General features: G+C 51.2%; 1 protein-coding gene across 1 annotated transcript in view; it reads right to left on the bottom strand.

Moving 5' to 3' along the window:
- Positions 1-8,803, bottom strand: part of LOC127919593 (F-actin-uncapping protein LRRC16A-like) — a gene marked incomplete at both ends in the record, with an annotated part of 52,625 nt that extends 43,822 nt beyond the window's left edge. The window contains 4 exons of the mRNA XM_052503325.1: positions 2,625-2,679; positions 7,601-7,700; positions 8,509-8,541; positions 8,722-8,803. Coding sequence (XP_052359285.1) covers positions 2,625-2,679; positions 7,601-7,700; positions 8,509-8,541; positions 8,722-8,803 — 270 coding nt within the window. The remainder of the gene's footprint in view (positions 1-2,624; positions 2,680-7,600; positions 7,701-8,508; positions 8,542-8,721) is intronic.
- Between the last annotated feature and the right edge of the window lie 5,494 nt (positions 8,804-14,297).

Below are 14,297 nucleotides of genomic sequence, written 5' to 3'. Positions count from 1 at the left end.
CTGGGATCTGTTTCTCCTCCTCGTACTGTCTGGCACTGGGATCTGTTTCTCCTCCTCATACTGTCTGGCACTGGGATCTGTCTGGCACTGGGATCTGTTTCTCCTCCTCGTACTGTCTGGCACTGGGATCTGTTTCTCCTCCTCGTACTGTCTGGCACTGGGATCTGTTTCTCCTCCTCATACTGTCTGGCACTGGGATCTGTCTGGCACTGGGATCTGTTTCTCCTCCTCGTACTGTCTGGCACTGGGATCTGTCTGGCACTGGGATCTGTTTCTCCTCCTCATACTGTCTGGCACTGGGATCTGTCTGGCACTGGGATGTGTTTCTCCTCCTCATACTGTCTGGCACTGGGATCTGTTTCTCCTCCTCATACTGTCTGGCACTGGGATCTGTCTGGCACTGGGATCAGTTTCTCCTCATACTGTCTGGCACTGGGATCTGTTTCTCCTCCTCGTACTGTCTGGCACTGGGATCTGTCTGGCACTGGGATCAGTTTCTCCTCCTCATACTTTTTTGGCACTGGGATCTGTCTGGCACTGGGATCTGTTTCTCCTCCTCGTACTGTCTGGCAGTGGGATCTGTTTCTCCTCCTCATACTGTCTGGCACTGGGATCAGTTTCTCCTCCTCATACTGTCTGGCAGTGGGATCTGTTTCTCCTCCTCGTACTGTCTGGCACTGGGATCTGTTTCTCCTCCTCATATTGTCTTGGCACTGGGATCTGTTTCTCCTCCTCATATTGTCTTGGCACTGGGATCTGTTTCTCCTCCTCATACTGTCTGGCAGTGGGATCTGTTTCTCCTCCTCGTACTGTCTGGCACTGGGATCTGTTTCTCCTCCTCATATTGTCTTGGCACTGGGATCTGTTTCTCCTCCTCATACTGTCTGGCACTGGGAGCCAGAGAGGAGATAATATCAGAGCGATATCACACACCCTAAACCATCTCAGCCCAGTCTGCCAAGAAGCCAAGCCAGATGTCTCTATGTGGACCTGTACCCTGACATGTCATGCAGTAATATACATTCAGAGAGGTTACATCCCTCACTCTGCGCTCCACAGCATTCAGAGGTTACATCCCTCACTCTGCCCTCCACAGCATTCAGAGAGGTTACATCCCTCACTCTGCCCTCCACAGCATTCAGAGAGGTTACATCCCTCACTCTGCCCTCCACAGCATTCAGAGAGGTTACATCCCTCACTCTGCCCTCCACAGCATTCAGAGAGGTTACATCCCTCACTCTGCCCTCCACAGCATTCAGAGGTTACATCCCTCACTCTGCCCTCCACAGCATTCAGAGAGGTTACATCCCTCACTCTGCCCTCCACAGCATTCAGAGGTTACATCCCTCACTCTGCTCCACAGCATTCAGAGGTTACTCCACAGCATTCAGAGGTTACATCCCTCACTCTGCCCTCCACAGCATTCAGAGGTTACATCCCTCACTCTGCCCTCCACAGCATTCAGAGGTTACATCCCTCACTCTGCCCTCCACAGCATTCAGAGGGTTACATCCCTCACTCTGCCCTCCACAGCATTCAGAGAGGTTACATCCCTCACTCTGCCCTCCACAGCATTCAGAGGTTACATCCCTCACTCTGCCCTCCACAGCATTCAGAGGTTACATCCCTCACTCTGCCCTCCACAGCATTCAGAGAGGTTACATCCCTCACTCTGCCCTCCACAGCATTCAGAGGTTACATCCCTCACTCTGCCCTCCACAGCATTCAGAGAGGTTACATCCCTCACTCTGCCCTCCACAGCATTCAGAGAGGTTACATCCCTCACTCTGCCCTCCACAGCATTCAGAGAGGTTACATCCCTCACTCTGTCCTCCACAGCATTTAGAGAGGTTACCCCCCTCTCCCTCCACCCCAGACAGTGATTCTACCCCACCAACACCACTACCAACCCCCCTCTCCCTCCACCCCAGACACAGTGATTCTACCCCACCACTACCAACCCCCCTCTCCCTCCACCCCAGACACAGTGATTCTACCCCACCCCTACCAACCCCCCTCTCCCTCCACCCCAGACACAGTGATTCTACCCCACCCCCACTACCAACCCCCCTCTCCCTCCACCCCAGACACAGTGATTCTACCCCACCCCTACCAACCCCCTCTCCTCCACCCCAGACACAGTGATTCTACCCCACCCACTACCAACCCCCTCTCCCTCCACCCCAGACACAGTGATTCTACCCCCCTCCACCCCAGACACAGTGACCCCCACCAACACCACTACCAACCCCTCTCCCTCCACCCCAGACACAGTGACGGAGCAGAGATCCAGAATAACACCATCCCCTGTAGTCAGAGCAGCCCAGGCTGAGGGAGGGTTGACAGGGATAATACCCAGAGGAAGGCTGTGATTTACTGTAATATGAACAGAAATGATCCAGAGAATGATGAAACATGCTGTAATGTATTTATTAAACCCTTATTTAAAGGACCAGTGCAGTCACACATGTGATTTTCCTGTGTTTTATATATATTGCCATACTATGAGGTCGGAATAATACTGTGAAATTGTGAAAATTGTGATAAAGGCATGTTAGTGTAAGAGCTGTTTGAACAGACAGTCTGTTTTCATGACATTCAACTCATACTGATGGAAAACTCACCGATTCCTCTTCCTGAATCATATGAACCAGATTGTCCAGGACAGGGGCCAGATTTCTGAGAAACAAAGACAACCGGTAATGAGGTTTATAAAGACTAAAAACAATGACAATATGGAGACACAATGGTGTGTAACCGTATGTGTGTTTGTTAAGGGATGTGTTGTGTGTTTGTTAAGGGATGTGTTGTGTGTTTGTTAAGGGATGTGTTGTGTGTTTGTTAAGGGATGTGTTGTGTGTTTGTTAAGGGATGTGTTGTGTGTTTGTTAAGGGATGTGTTGTGTGTTTGTTAAGGGATGTGTTGTGTGTTTGTTAAGGGATGTGTTGTGTGTTTGTTAAGGGATGTGTTGTGTGTTTGTTAAGGGATGTGTTGTGTGTTTGTTAAGGGATGTGTTGTGTGTTTGTTAAGGGAGGTGTTGTGTGTTTGTTAAGGGATGTGTTGTGTGTTTGTTAAGGGAGGTGTTGTGTGTTTGTTAAGGGATGTGTTGTGTGTTTGTTAAGGGAGGTGTTGTGTGTTTGTTAAGGGATGTGTTGTGTGTTTGTTAAGGGATGTGTTGTGTGTTTGTTAAGGGAGGTGTTGTGTGTTTGTTAAGGGATGTGTTGTGTGTTTGTTAAGGGATGTGTTGTGTTTGTTAAGGGATGTGTTGTGTGTTTGTTAAGGGATGTGTTGTGTGTTTGTTAAGGGATGTGTTGTGTGTTTGTTAAGGGATGTGTTGTGTGTTTGTTAAGGGATGTGTTGTGTGTTTGTTAAGGGAGGTGTTGTGTGTTTGTTAAGGGATGTGTTGTGTGTTTGTTAAGGGATGTGTGTTTGTTAAGGGATGTGTTGTGTGTTTGTTAAGGGATGTGTTGTGTGTTTGTTAAGGGATGTGTTGTGTGTTTTTAAGGGATGTGTTGTGTGTTTTTAAGGGATGTGTGTTTGTTAAGGGATGTGTTGTGTGTTTGTTAAGGGAGGTGTTGTGTGTTTGATAAGGGATGTGTTGTTTGTTAAGGGATGTGTTGTGTGTTTGTTAAGGGAGGTGTTGTGTGTTTGTTAAGGGATGTGTTGTGTGTGTTAAGGGATGTGTTGTGTGTTTGTTAAGGGAGGTGTTGTGTGTTTGTTAAGGGAGGTGTTGTGTGTTTGTTAAGGGAGGTGTTGTGTGTTTGTTAAGGGAGGTGTTGTGTGTTTGTTAAGGGATGTGTTGTGTGTTTGTTAAGGGATGTGTTGTGTGTTTGTTAAGGGATGTGATGTGTGTTTGTTAAGGGATGTGTTGTGTGTTTGTTAAGGGATGTGTTGTGTGTTTGTTAAGGGATGTGTTGTGTGTTTGTTAAGGGATGTGTTGTGTGTTTGTTAAGGGATGTGTTGTGTGTTTGTTAAGGGATGTGTTGTGTGTTTGTTAAGGGATGTGTTGTGTGTTTGTTAAGGGATGTGTTGTGTGTTTGTTAAGGGATGTGTTGTGTGTTTGTTAAGGGATGTGTTGTTTGTTAAGGGATGTGTTGTGTGTTTGTTAAGGGATGTGTTGTGTGTTTGTTAAGGGATGTGTTGTGTGTTTGTTAAGGGATGTGTTGTGTGTTTGTTAAGGGATGTGATGTGTGTTTGTTAAGGGAGGTGTTGTGTGTTTGTTAAGGGATGTGTTGTTTGTTAAGGGATGTGTTGTGTGAATGCTTCAGTCTCCAGCCAGACAGTAAGGATGTTGGTCCTGACCCAGCCCTCCCCCAGTCCTGACCCAGCCCTCCCCAGTGCTGACCCAGCCCTCCCCCAGTCCTGACACAGCCCTCCCCAGTGCTGACACAGCCCTCCCCCAGTGCTGACTCAGCCCTCCCCCAGTGCTGACCCAGCCCTCCCCAGTGCTGACCCAGCCCTCCCCAGTCCTGACCCAGCCCTCCCCAGTCCTGACCCAGCCTCCCCCAGTGCTGACCCAGCCCTCCCCAGCCCTGACCCAGTGCTGACCCAGCCCTCCCCCAGTGCTGACCCAGCCCTCCCCCAGTGCTGACCCAGCCCTCCCCCAGTGCTGACCCAGCCCTCCCCCAGTGCTGACCCAGCCCTCCCCAGCCCTGACCCAGTGCTGACCCAGCCGTCCCCCAGCCCTCCCCCAGTGCTGACCCAGCCCTCCCCCAGTGCTGACCCAGCCCTCCCCCAGTCCTGACCCAGCCCTCCCCCAGTCCTCCCCCAGTGCTGACCCAGCCCTCTCCCAGTGCTGACCCAGCCCTCCCCCAGTCCTGACCCAGCCCTCCCCCAGTGCTGACCCAGCCCTCCCCCAGTCCTGACCCAGCCCTCCCCCAGTGCTGACCCAGCCCTCCCCCAGTGCTGACCCAGCCCTCCCCCAGTGCTGACTCAGCCTCCCCAGTGCTGACCCAGCCCTCCCCCAGTCCTGACCCAGCCTCCCCAGTCCTGACCCAGCCCTCCCCCAGTGCTGACCCAGCCCTCCCCAGTACTGACCCAGCCCTCCCCAGCCCTGACCCAGTGCTGACCCAGCCCTCCCCCAGTGCTGACCCAGCCCTCCCCCAGTGCTGACCCAGCCCTCCCCAGCCCTGACCCAGTGCTGACCCAGCCCTCCCCCAGTGCTGACCCAGCCCTCCCCGAGTCCTGACCCAGCCTGCCCCCAGTGCTGACCCAGCCCTCCCCCAGTGCTGACCAAGCCCTCCCCCAGTGCTGACCCAGCCCTCCCCCAGTGCTGACCCAGCCCTCCCCCAGTGCTGACCCAGCCCTCCCCCAGTGCTGACCCAGCCCTCCCCAGCCCTGACCCAGTGCTGACCCAGCCCTCCCCCAGTGCTGACCCAGCCCTCCCGAGTCCTGACCCAGCCTGCCCCCAGTGCTGACCCAGCCCTCCCCCAGTGCTGACCCAGCCCTCCCCAGTCCTGACCCAGCCCTCCCCCAGTCCTGACTCAGCCCTCCCCCAGTGCTGACCCAGCCCTCCCCCAGTGCTGATTCAGCCCTCCCCCAGTCCTGACCCAGCCCTCCCCCAGTCCTGACACAGCCCTCCCCCAGTGCTGACTCAGCCCTCCCCCAGTGCTGACTCAGCACTCCCCCAGTGCTGACCCAGCCCTCCCCAGTGCTGACCCAGCCCTCCCCAGTCCTGACCCAGCCCTCCCCCAGTCCTGACTCAGCCCTCCCCCAGTCCTGACTCAGCCCTCCCCCAGTCCTGACTCAGCCCTCCCCCAGTCCTGACTCAGCCCTCCCCCAGTGCTGACTCAGCCCTCCCCAGTGCTGACTCAGCACTCCCCCAGTGCTGACCCAGCCCTCCCCCAGTGCTGACCCAGCCCTCCCCAGTCCTGACCCAGCCCTCCCCCAGTCCTGACTCAGCCCTCCCCCAGTGCTGACCCAGCCCTCCCCCAGTCCTGACCCAGCCCTCCCCCAGTGCTGACCCAGCCCTCCCCCAGTCCTGACCCAGCCCTCCCCAGTCCTGACCCAGCCCTCCCCCAGTGCTGACCCAGCCCTCCCCAGTCCTGACCCAGCCCTCCCCCAGTCCTGACTCAGCCCTCCCCCAGTGCTGACCCAGCCCTCCCCCAGTCCTGACCCAGCCCTCCCCCAGTCCTGACTCAGCCCTCCCCCAGTGCTGACCCAGCCCTCCCCAGTCCTGACCCAGCCCTCCCCAGTCCTGACCCAGCCCTCCCCCAGTCCTGACTCAGCCCTCCCCCAGTGCTGACCCAGCCCTCCCCCAGTGCTGACTCAGCCCTCCCCCAGTGCTGACCCAGCCCTCCCCCAGTGCTGACCCAGCCCTCCCCCAGTGCTGACCCAGCCCTCCCCCAGTGCTGACCAAGCCCTCCCCCAGTGCTGACTCAGCCCTCCCCCAGTGCTGACTCAGCCTCCCCAGTGCTGACCCAGCCCTCCCCCAGTGCTGACCCAGCCCTCCCCAGTCCTGACCCAGCCCTCCCCTAGTCCTGACCCAGCCCTCCCCCAGTGCTGACCCAGCCCTCCCCAGTCCTGACTCAGCCCTCCCCCAGTGCTGACCCAGCCCTCCCCCAGTGCTGACCCAGCCCTCCCCCAGTGCTGACCAAGCCCTCCCCCAGTGCTGACTCAGCCCTCCCCCAGTGCTGACTCAGCCCTCCCCCAGTGCTGACCCAGCCCTCCCCCAGTGCTGACCCAGCCCTCCCCAGTCCTGACCCAGCCCTCCCCTAGTCCTGACTCAGCCCTCCCCCAGTGCTGACCCAGCCCTCCCCCAGTCCTGACTCAGCCCTCCCCCAGTGCTGACCCAGCCCTCCCCCAGTGCTGACCCAGCCCTCCCCAGTCCTGACTCAGCCCTCCCCAGTCCTGACTCAGCCCTCCCCCAGTGCTGACCCAGCCCTCCCCCAGTGCTGACTCAGCCCTCCCCCAGTGCTGACCCAGCCCTCCCCCAGTGCTGACCCAGCCCTCCCCCAGTGCTGACCCAGCCCTCCCCCAGTGCTGACTCAGCCCTCCCCCAGTGCTGACTCAGCCCTCCCCCAGTGCTGACCCAGCCCTCCCCCAGTGCTGACCCAGCCCTCCCCAGTCCTGACCCAGCCCTCCCCTAGTCCTGACTCAGCCCTCCCCCAGTGCTGACCCAGCCCTCCCCAGTCCTGACTCAGCCCTCCCCCAGTGCTGACCCAGCCCTCCCCAGTGCTGACCCAGCCCTCCCCAGTCCTGACCCAGCCCTCCCCTAGTCCTGACTCAGCCCTCCCCAGTCCTGACCCAGCCCTCCCCTAGTCCTGACTCAGCCCTCCCCCAGTGCTGACCCAGCCCTCCCCCAGTCCTGACTCAGCCCTCCCCCAGTGCTGACCCAGCCCTCCCCAGCCCTCCCCCAGTGCTGACCCAGCCCTCCCCAGCCCTCCCCCAGTGCTGACCCACCCCTCCCCCAGTGCTGACCCAGCCCTCCCCAGCCCTCCCCCAGTGCTGACCCAGCCCTCCCCAGTGCTGACCCAGCCCTCCCCCAATGCTGACCCAGCCCTCCCCAGTGCTGACCCAGCCCTCCCCAGCGCTGACTCAGCCCTCCCCAGTGCTGACCCAGCCCTCCCCCAGTGCTGACCCAGCCCGCCCCCCATCGTACTTGGACTTGATGTTGTTGAAGTTCTTCCCCAGTGAGAGGTGTCGGATGGATCGGTTCTTGGCCAGCCACACCAGCAGAGTGGACAGGTCAGAGTCCAGACCTGGAGGAAACACAAACCAATCATCTAAAAAGGCATTCTGGGAGCCAAAGCAGTAACACCCGATTCACCCAATCATCTAAAAAGGCATTCTGGGAGCCAAAGCAGTGACACACCTGATTCACCAAATCAGCTAATCACAGTCTTTAAATAAATCATTATATTAGTCGAGTCAGCTGCACTACTGGGTTGGTTGGGCTGGAGGAAAAGCCTAAAGCCAGACACCCACACAACCCTATATACCCAGCCACCCACACAACTACACCCAGTCACCCACACAACTACACCCAGCCACCACCACAACCCTATATACCCAGCCACCCACACAACCCTATATACCCAGCCACCCACACAACCCTATATACCCAGCCACCCACACAACCCTATATACCCAGCCACCCACACAACTACACCCAGTCACCCACACAACTACACCTAGCCACCCACACAACCCTATATACCCAGCCACCCACACAACCCTATATACCCAGCCACCCACACAACCCTATATACCCAGCCACCCACACAACCCTATATACCCAGCCACCCACACAACCCTATATACCCAGCCACCCACACAACCCTATATACCCAGCCACCCACACAACCCTTTATACCCAGCCACCCACACAACTACACCCAGCCTCCCACACAACCCTTTATACCCAGCCACCCACACAACCCTTCGGACACCCCTGCTTTATATTGGATAAACTGCATTCCCTTGTCTTGTTTTACCGTTGTCAGAGATGTCCAGACTGGAGATGTTGTCTTAACATTATAGATATAGAGAAGCTAGATATAGTCTTACCGTTGTCAGAGATGTCCAGACTGGAGATGTTGTCTTAACATTATAGATATAGAGAAGCTAGATATAGTCTTACCGTTGTCAGAGATTTCCAGACTGGAGATGTTGTCTTAACATTATAGATATAGAGAAGCTAGATATAGTCTTACCGTTGTCAGAGATATCCAGACTGGAGATGTTGTCTTAACATTATAGAGAAGCTAGATATAGTCTTACCGTTGTCAGAGATATCCAGACTGGAGATGTTGGGGAGCTCAGCGATGCATCCCTCCAAGATCTGTGACCCCCCAGACCTGAGCTGTCAACAGAGAGACAAGATGAGATATGAGATACAGAACAGCAGCTTCCCTAGGGCTGGGATAACAATAGATGTAGATACAGAACAGTAGCTTCCCTAGGGCTGGGATAACAATAGATGTAGATACAGAACAGTAGCTTCCCTAGGGCTGGGATAACAATAGATGTAGATACAGAACAGCAGCTTCCCTAGGGCTGGGATAACAATAGATGTAGATACAGAACAGCAGCTTCCCTAGGGCTGGGATAACAATAGATGTAGATACAGAACAGCAGCTTCCCTAGGGCTGGGATAACAATAGATGTAGATACAGAACAGCAGCTTCCCTAGGGCTGGGATAACAATAGATGTAGATACAGAACAGCAGCTTCCCTAGGGCTGGGATAACAATAGATGTAGATACAGAACAGTAGCTTCCCTAGGGCTGGGATAACAATAGATGTAGATACAGAACAGTAGCTTCCCTAGGGCTGGGATAACAATAGATGTAGATACAGAACAGCAGCTTCCCTAGGGCTGGGATAACAATAGATGTAGATACAGAACAGTAGCTTCCCTAGGGCTGGGATAACAATAGATGTAGATACAGAACAGCAGCTTCCCTAGGGCTGGGATAACAATAGATGTAGATACAGAACAGTAGCTTCCCTAGGGCTGGGATAACAATAGATGTAGATACAGAACAGTAGCTTCCCTAGCTGGAATTATTGGCAGGGGTTAACAGTAGTTATCAGTAGTTAGTCAGGGTAATACTTACACAGTGACCAAGCTTAGAGCAGCATTAGGGGGAGAAAAACACACATCAGAGATATACAGGGACCAGTAGCTAGCTATTAGAGGGAACAACACACATCAGAGATATACAGGGACCAGTAGCTAGCTATTAGAGAGAACAACACACATCAGAGATATACAGGGACCAGTAGCTAGCTATTAGAGAGAACACCACACATCAGAGATATACAGGGACCAGTAGCTAGCTATTAGAGAGAACAACACACATCAGAGATATACAGGGACCAGTAACTAGCTATTAGAGAGAACAACAACACACAGAGATATACAGGGACCAGTAGCTAGCTATTAGAGGGAACAACACACATCAGAGATATACAGGGACCAGTAGCTAGCTATTAGAGAGAACAACACACATCAGAGATATACAGGGACCAGTAGCTAGCTATTAGAGGGAACAACAACACACATCAGAGATATACAGGGACCAGTAGCTAGCTATTAGAGGAACAACACACATCAGAGATATACAGGGACCAGTAGCTAGCTATTAGAGGAACAACACACATCAGAGATATACAGGGACTAGCTAGCTAGAGGAACAACAACACATCAGAGATATACAGGGACCAGTAACTAGCTATTAGAGGGAACAACACACATCAGAGATATACAGGGACCAGTAGCTAGCTATTAGAGAGAACAACACACATCAGAGATATACAGGGACCAGTAGCTAGCTATTAGAGGGAACAACACACATCAGAGATATACAGGGACCAGTAGCTAGCTATTAGAGAGAACACCACACATCAGAGATATACAGGGACCAGTAGCTAGCTATTAGAGAGAACAACACACATCAGAGATATACAGGGACCAGTAGCTAGCTATTAGAGAGAACAACACACATCAGAGATATACAGGGACCAGTAGCTAGCTATTAGAGGGAACAACACACATCAGAGATATACAGGGACCAGTAACTAGCTATTAGAGGGAACACCACACATCAGAGATATACAGGGACCAGTAGCTAGCTATTAGAGAGAACACCACACATCAGAGATATACAGGGACCAGTAGCTAGCTATTAGAGAGAACAACACACATCAGAGATATACAGGGACCAGTAGCTAGCTATTAGAGGGAACAACACACATCAGAGATATACAGGGACCAGTAGCTAGTAGAGAACTAGCTATTAGAGGAACAACCAACACATCAGAGATATACAGGGACCAGTAGCTAGCTATTAGAGAGAACAACACATCAGAGATATACAGGGACCAGTAGCTATATTAGAGAGAACAGAGATATACAGGGACCAGTAGCTAGCTATTAGAGAGAACACCACACATCAGAGATATACAGGGACCAGTAGCTAGCTATTAGAGAGAACACCACACATCAGAGATATACAGGGACCAGTAGCTAGCTATTAGAGAGAACAACACACATCAGAGATATACAGGGACCAGTAGCTAGCTATTAGAGAGAACAACACACATCAGAGATATACAGGGACCAGTAGCTAGCTATTAGAGAGAACAACACACATCAGAGATATACAGGGACCAGTAGCTAGATTAGAGAGAACCACATCAGAGATATACAGGGACCAGTAGCTAGCTATTAGAGAGAACAACACACATCAGAGATATACAGGGACCAGTAGCTAGCTATTAGAGGGAACAACACACATCAGAGATATACAGGGACCAGTAGCTAGCTATTAGAGGGAACAACACACATCAGAGATATACAGGGACCAGTAGCTAGCTATTAGAGAGAACAACACACATCAGAGATATACAGGGACCAGTAGCTAGCTATTAGAGGAACAACACACATCAGAGATATACAGGGACCAGTAGCTAGCTATTAGAGAGAATACAACAACAGCACATCAGAGATATACAGGGACCAGTAGCTAGCTATTAGAGAGAACAACACACATCAGAGATATACAGGGACCAGTAACTAGCTATTAGAGAGAACACCACACATCAGAGATATACAGGGACCAGTAACTAGCTATTAGAGGGAACAACACACATCAGAGATATACAGGGACCAGTAGCTAGCTATTAGAGAAACAACAACACACATCAGAGATATACAGGGACCAGTAGCTAGCTATTAGAGAGAACACCACACATCAGAGATATACAGGGACCAGTAACTAGCTATTAGAGAGAACAACACACATCAGAGATATACAGGGACCAGTAGCTAGCTATTAGAGAACAACAACACACATCAGAGATATACAGGGACCAGTAGCTAGCTATTAGAGAGAACAACACACAGAGATATACAGGGACCAGATATACAGGGGGACCAGTAGCTAGCTATTAGAGGGAACAACACACATCAGAGATATACAGGGACCAGTAGCTAGCTATTAGAGGGAGATATACAGGGACCAGTAGCTAGCTATTAGAGGGAACACATCAGAGATATACAGGGACCAGTAGCAGGGACCAGTAGCTAGCTATTAGAGGAACAACACACATCAGAGATATACAGGGACCAGTAGCTAGCTATTAGAGAACAACACACATCAGAGATATACAGGGACCAGTAGCTAGCTATTAGAGAGAACACCACACATCAGAGATATACAGGGACCAGTAAGCTAGCTATTAGAGAGAACACCACACATCAGAATATACAACCAGTAACACATCAGAGATATACAGGGACCAGTAGCTAGCTATTAGAGAGAACAACACACATCAGAGATATACAGGGACCAGTAGCTAGCTATTAGATATACAGGGACCAGTAGCTAGCTATTAGAGAGAACACCACACATCAGAGATATACAGGGACCAGTAACTAGCTAGTAGAGAGAACAACACACATCAGAGATATACAGGGACCAGTAGCTATTAGAGAGAACAACACACATCAGAGATATACAGGACCAGTAGCTAGCTATTAGAGAGAACAGAGATATACAGGGACCAGTATAGCTAGAGAGAACAACACACATCAGAGATATACAGGGACCAGTAACTAGCTATTAGAGAGAACAACACACATCAGAGATATACAGGGACCAGTAACTAGCTAGTAGAGAGAACAACACACATCAGAGATATACAGGGACCAGTAGCTAGCTATTAGAGAGAACACCACACATCAGAGATATACAGGGACCAGTAGCTAGCTATTAGAGAGAACAACACACATCAGAGATATACAGGGACCAGTAGCTAGCTATTAGAGAGAACAACACACATCAGAGATATACAGGGACCAGTAACTAGCTATTAGAGGGAACACCACACATCAGAGATATACAGGGACCAGTAGCTAGCTATTAGAGAGAACACCACACATCAGATATATACAGGGACCAGTAACTAGCTATTAGAGAGAACAACACACATCAGAGATATACAGGGACCAGTAACTAGCTATTAGAGAGAACACCAACACACATCAGATATATACAGGGACCAGTAACTAGCTATTAGAGAGAACACCACACATCAGAGATATACAGGGACCAGTAACTAGCTATTAGAGGGAACAACAACACACAGAGATATACAGGGACCAGTAGCTAGCTATTCAGAGATATACAGAACAACACACACATCAGAGATATACAGGGACCAGTAGCTAGCTATTAGAGGAACAACACACATCAGAGATATACAGGGACCAGTAGCTAGCTATTAGAGAGAACACCACACATCAGAGATATACAGGGACCAGTAGCTAGCTATTAGAGAGAACAACACACATCAGAGATATACAGGGACCAGTAGCTAGCTATTAGAGATATACAGGGAACAACACACATCAGAGATATACAGGGACCAGTAGCTAGCTATTAGAGGGAACAACACACATCAGAGATATACAGGGACCAGTAGCTAGCTATTAGAGGGAACAACACACATCAGAGATATACAGGGACCAGTAGCTAGCTATTAGAGAGAACACCACACATCAGAGATATACAGGGACCAGTAGCTAGCTATTAGAGAGAACAACACACATCAGAGATATACAGGGACCAGTAACTAGCTATTAGAGAGAACACCAACACACATCAGAGATATACAGGGACCAGTAGCTAGCTATTAGAGAGAACACCACACATCAGAGATATACAGGGACCAGTAGCTAGCTATTAGACATCAGAGATATACAGGGACCAGTAGCTAGCTATTAGAGAGAACAACACACATCAGAGATATACAGGGACCAGTAGCTAGCTATTAGAGGAACAACACACATCAGAGATATACAGGGACCAGTAGCTAGCTTATTAGAGAGAACAACACACATCAGAGATATACAGGGACCAGTAGCTAGCTATTAGAGGGAACAACACACATCAGAGATATACAGGGACCAGTAGCTAGCTATTAGAGGAACAACACACATCAGAGATATACAGGGACCAGTAGCTAGCTATTAGAGGAACAACACACATCAGAGATATACAGGGACCAGTAGCTAGCTATTAGAGGGAACAACACACATCAGAGATATACAGGGACCAGTAGCTAGCTATTAGAGAGAACAACAACACACATCAGAGATATACAGGGACCAGTAGCTAGCTATTAGAGAACACCACACATCAGAACAACAACACACATCAGAGATATACAGGGACCAGTAACTAGCTATTAGAGAGAACACCACACATCAGAGATATACAGGGACCAGTAACTAGCTATTAGAGGAACAACACACATCAGAGATATACAGGGACCAGTAGCTAGCTATT

This window comes from Oncorhynchus keta, unplaced genomic scaffold, assembly GCF_023373465.1.
Source record: "Oncorhynchus keta strain PuntledgeMale-10-30-2019 unplaced genomic scaffold, Oket_V2 Un_contig_17180_pilon_pilon, whole genome shotgun sequence".
In the NCBI taxonomy this organism is placed as follows: Eukaryota; Metazoa; Chordata; class Actinopteri; order Salmoniformes; family Salmonidae; genus Oncorhynchus; species Oncorhynchus keta.
The sequence above is the reverse complement of the archived record's forward strand: the minus strand, read 5'-3'. Positions and strand labels throughout refer to the sequence as shown.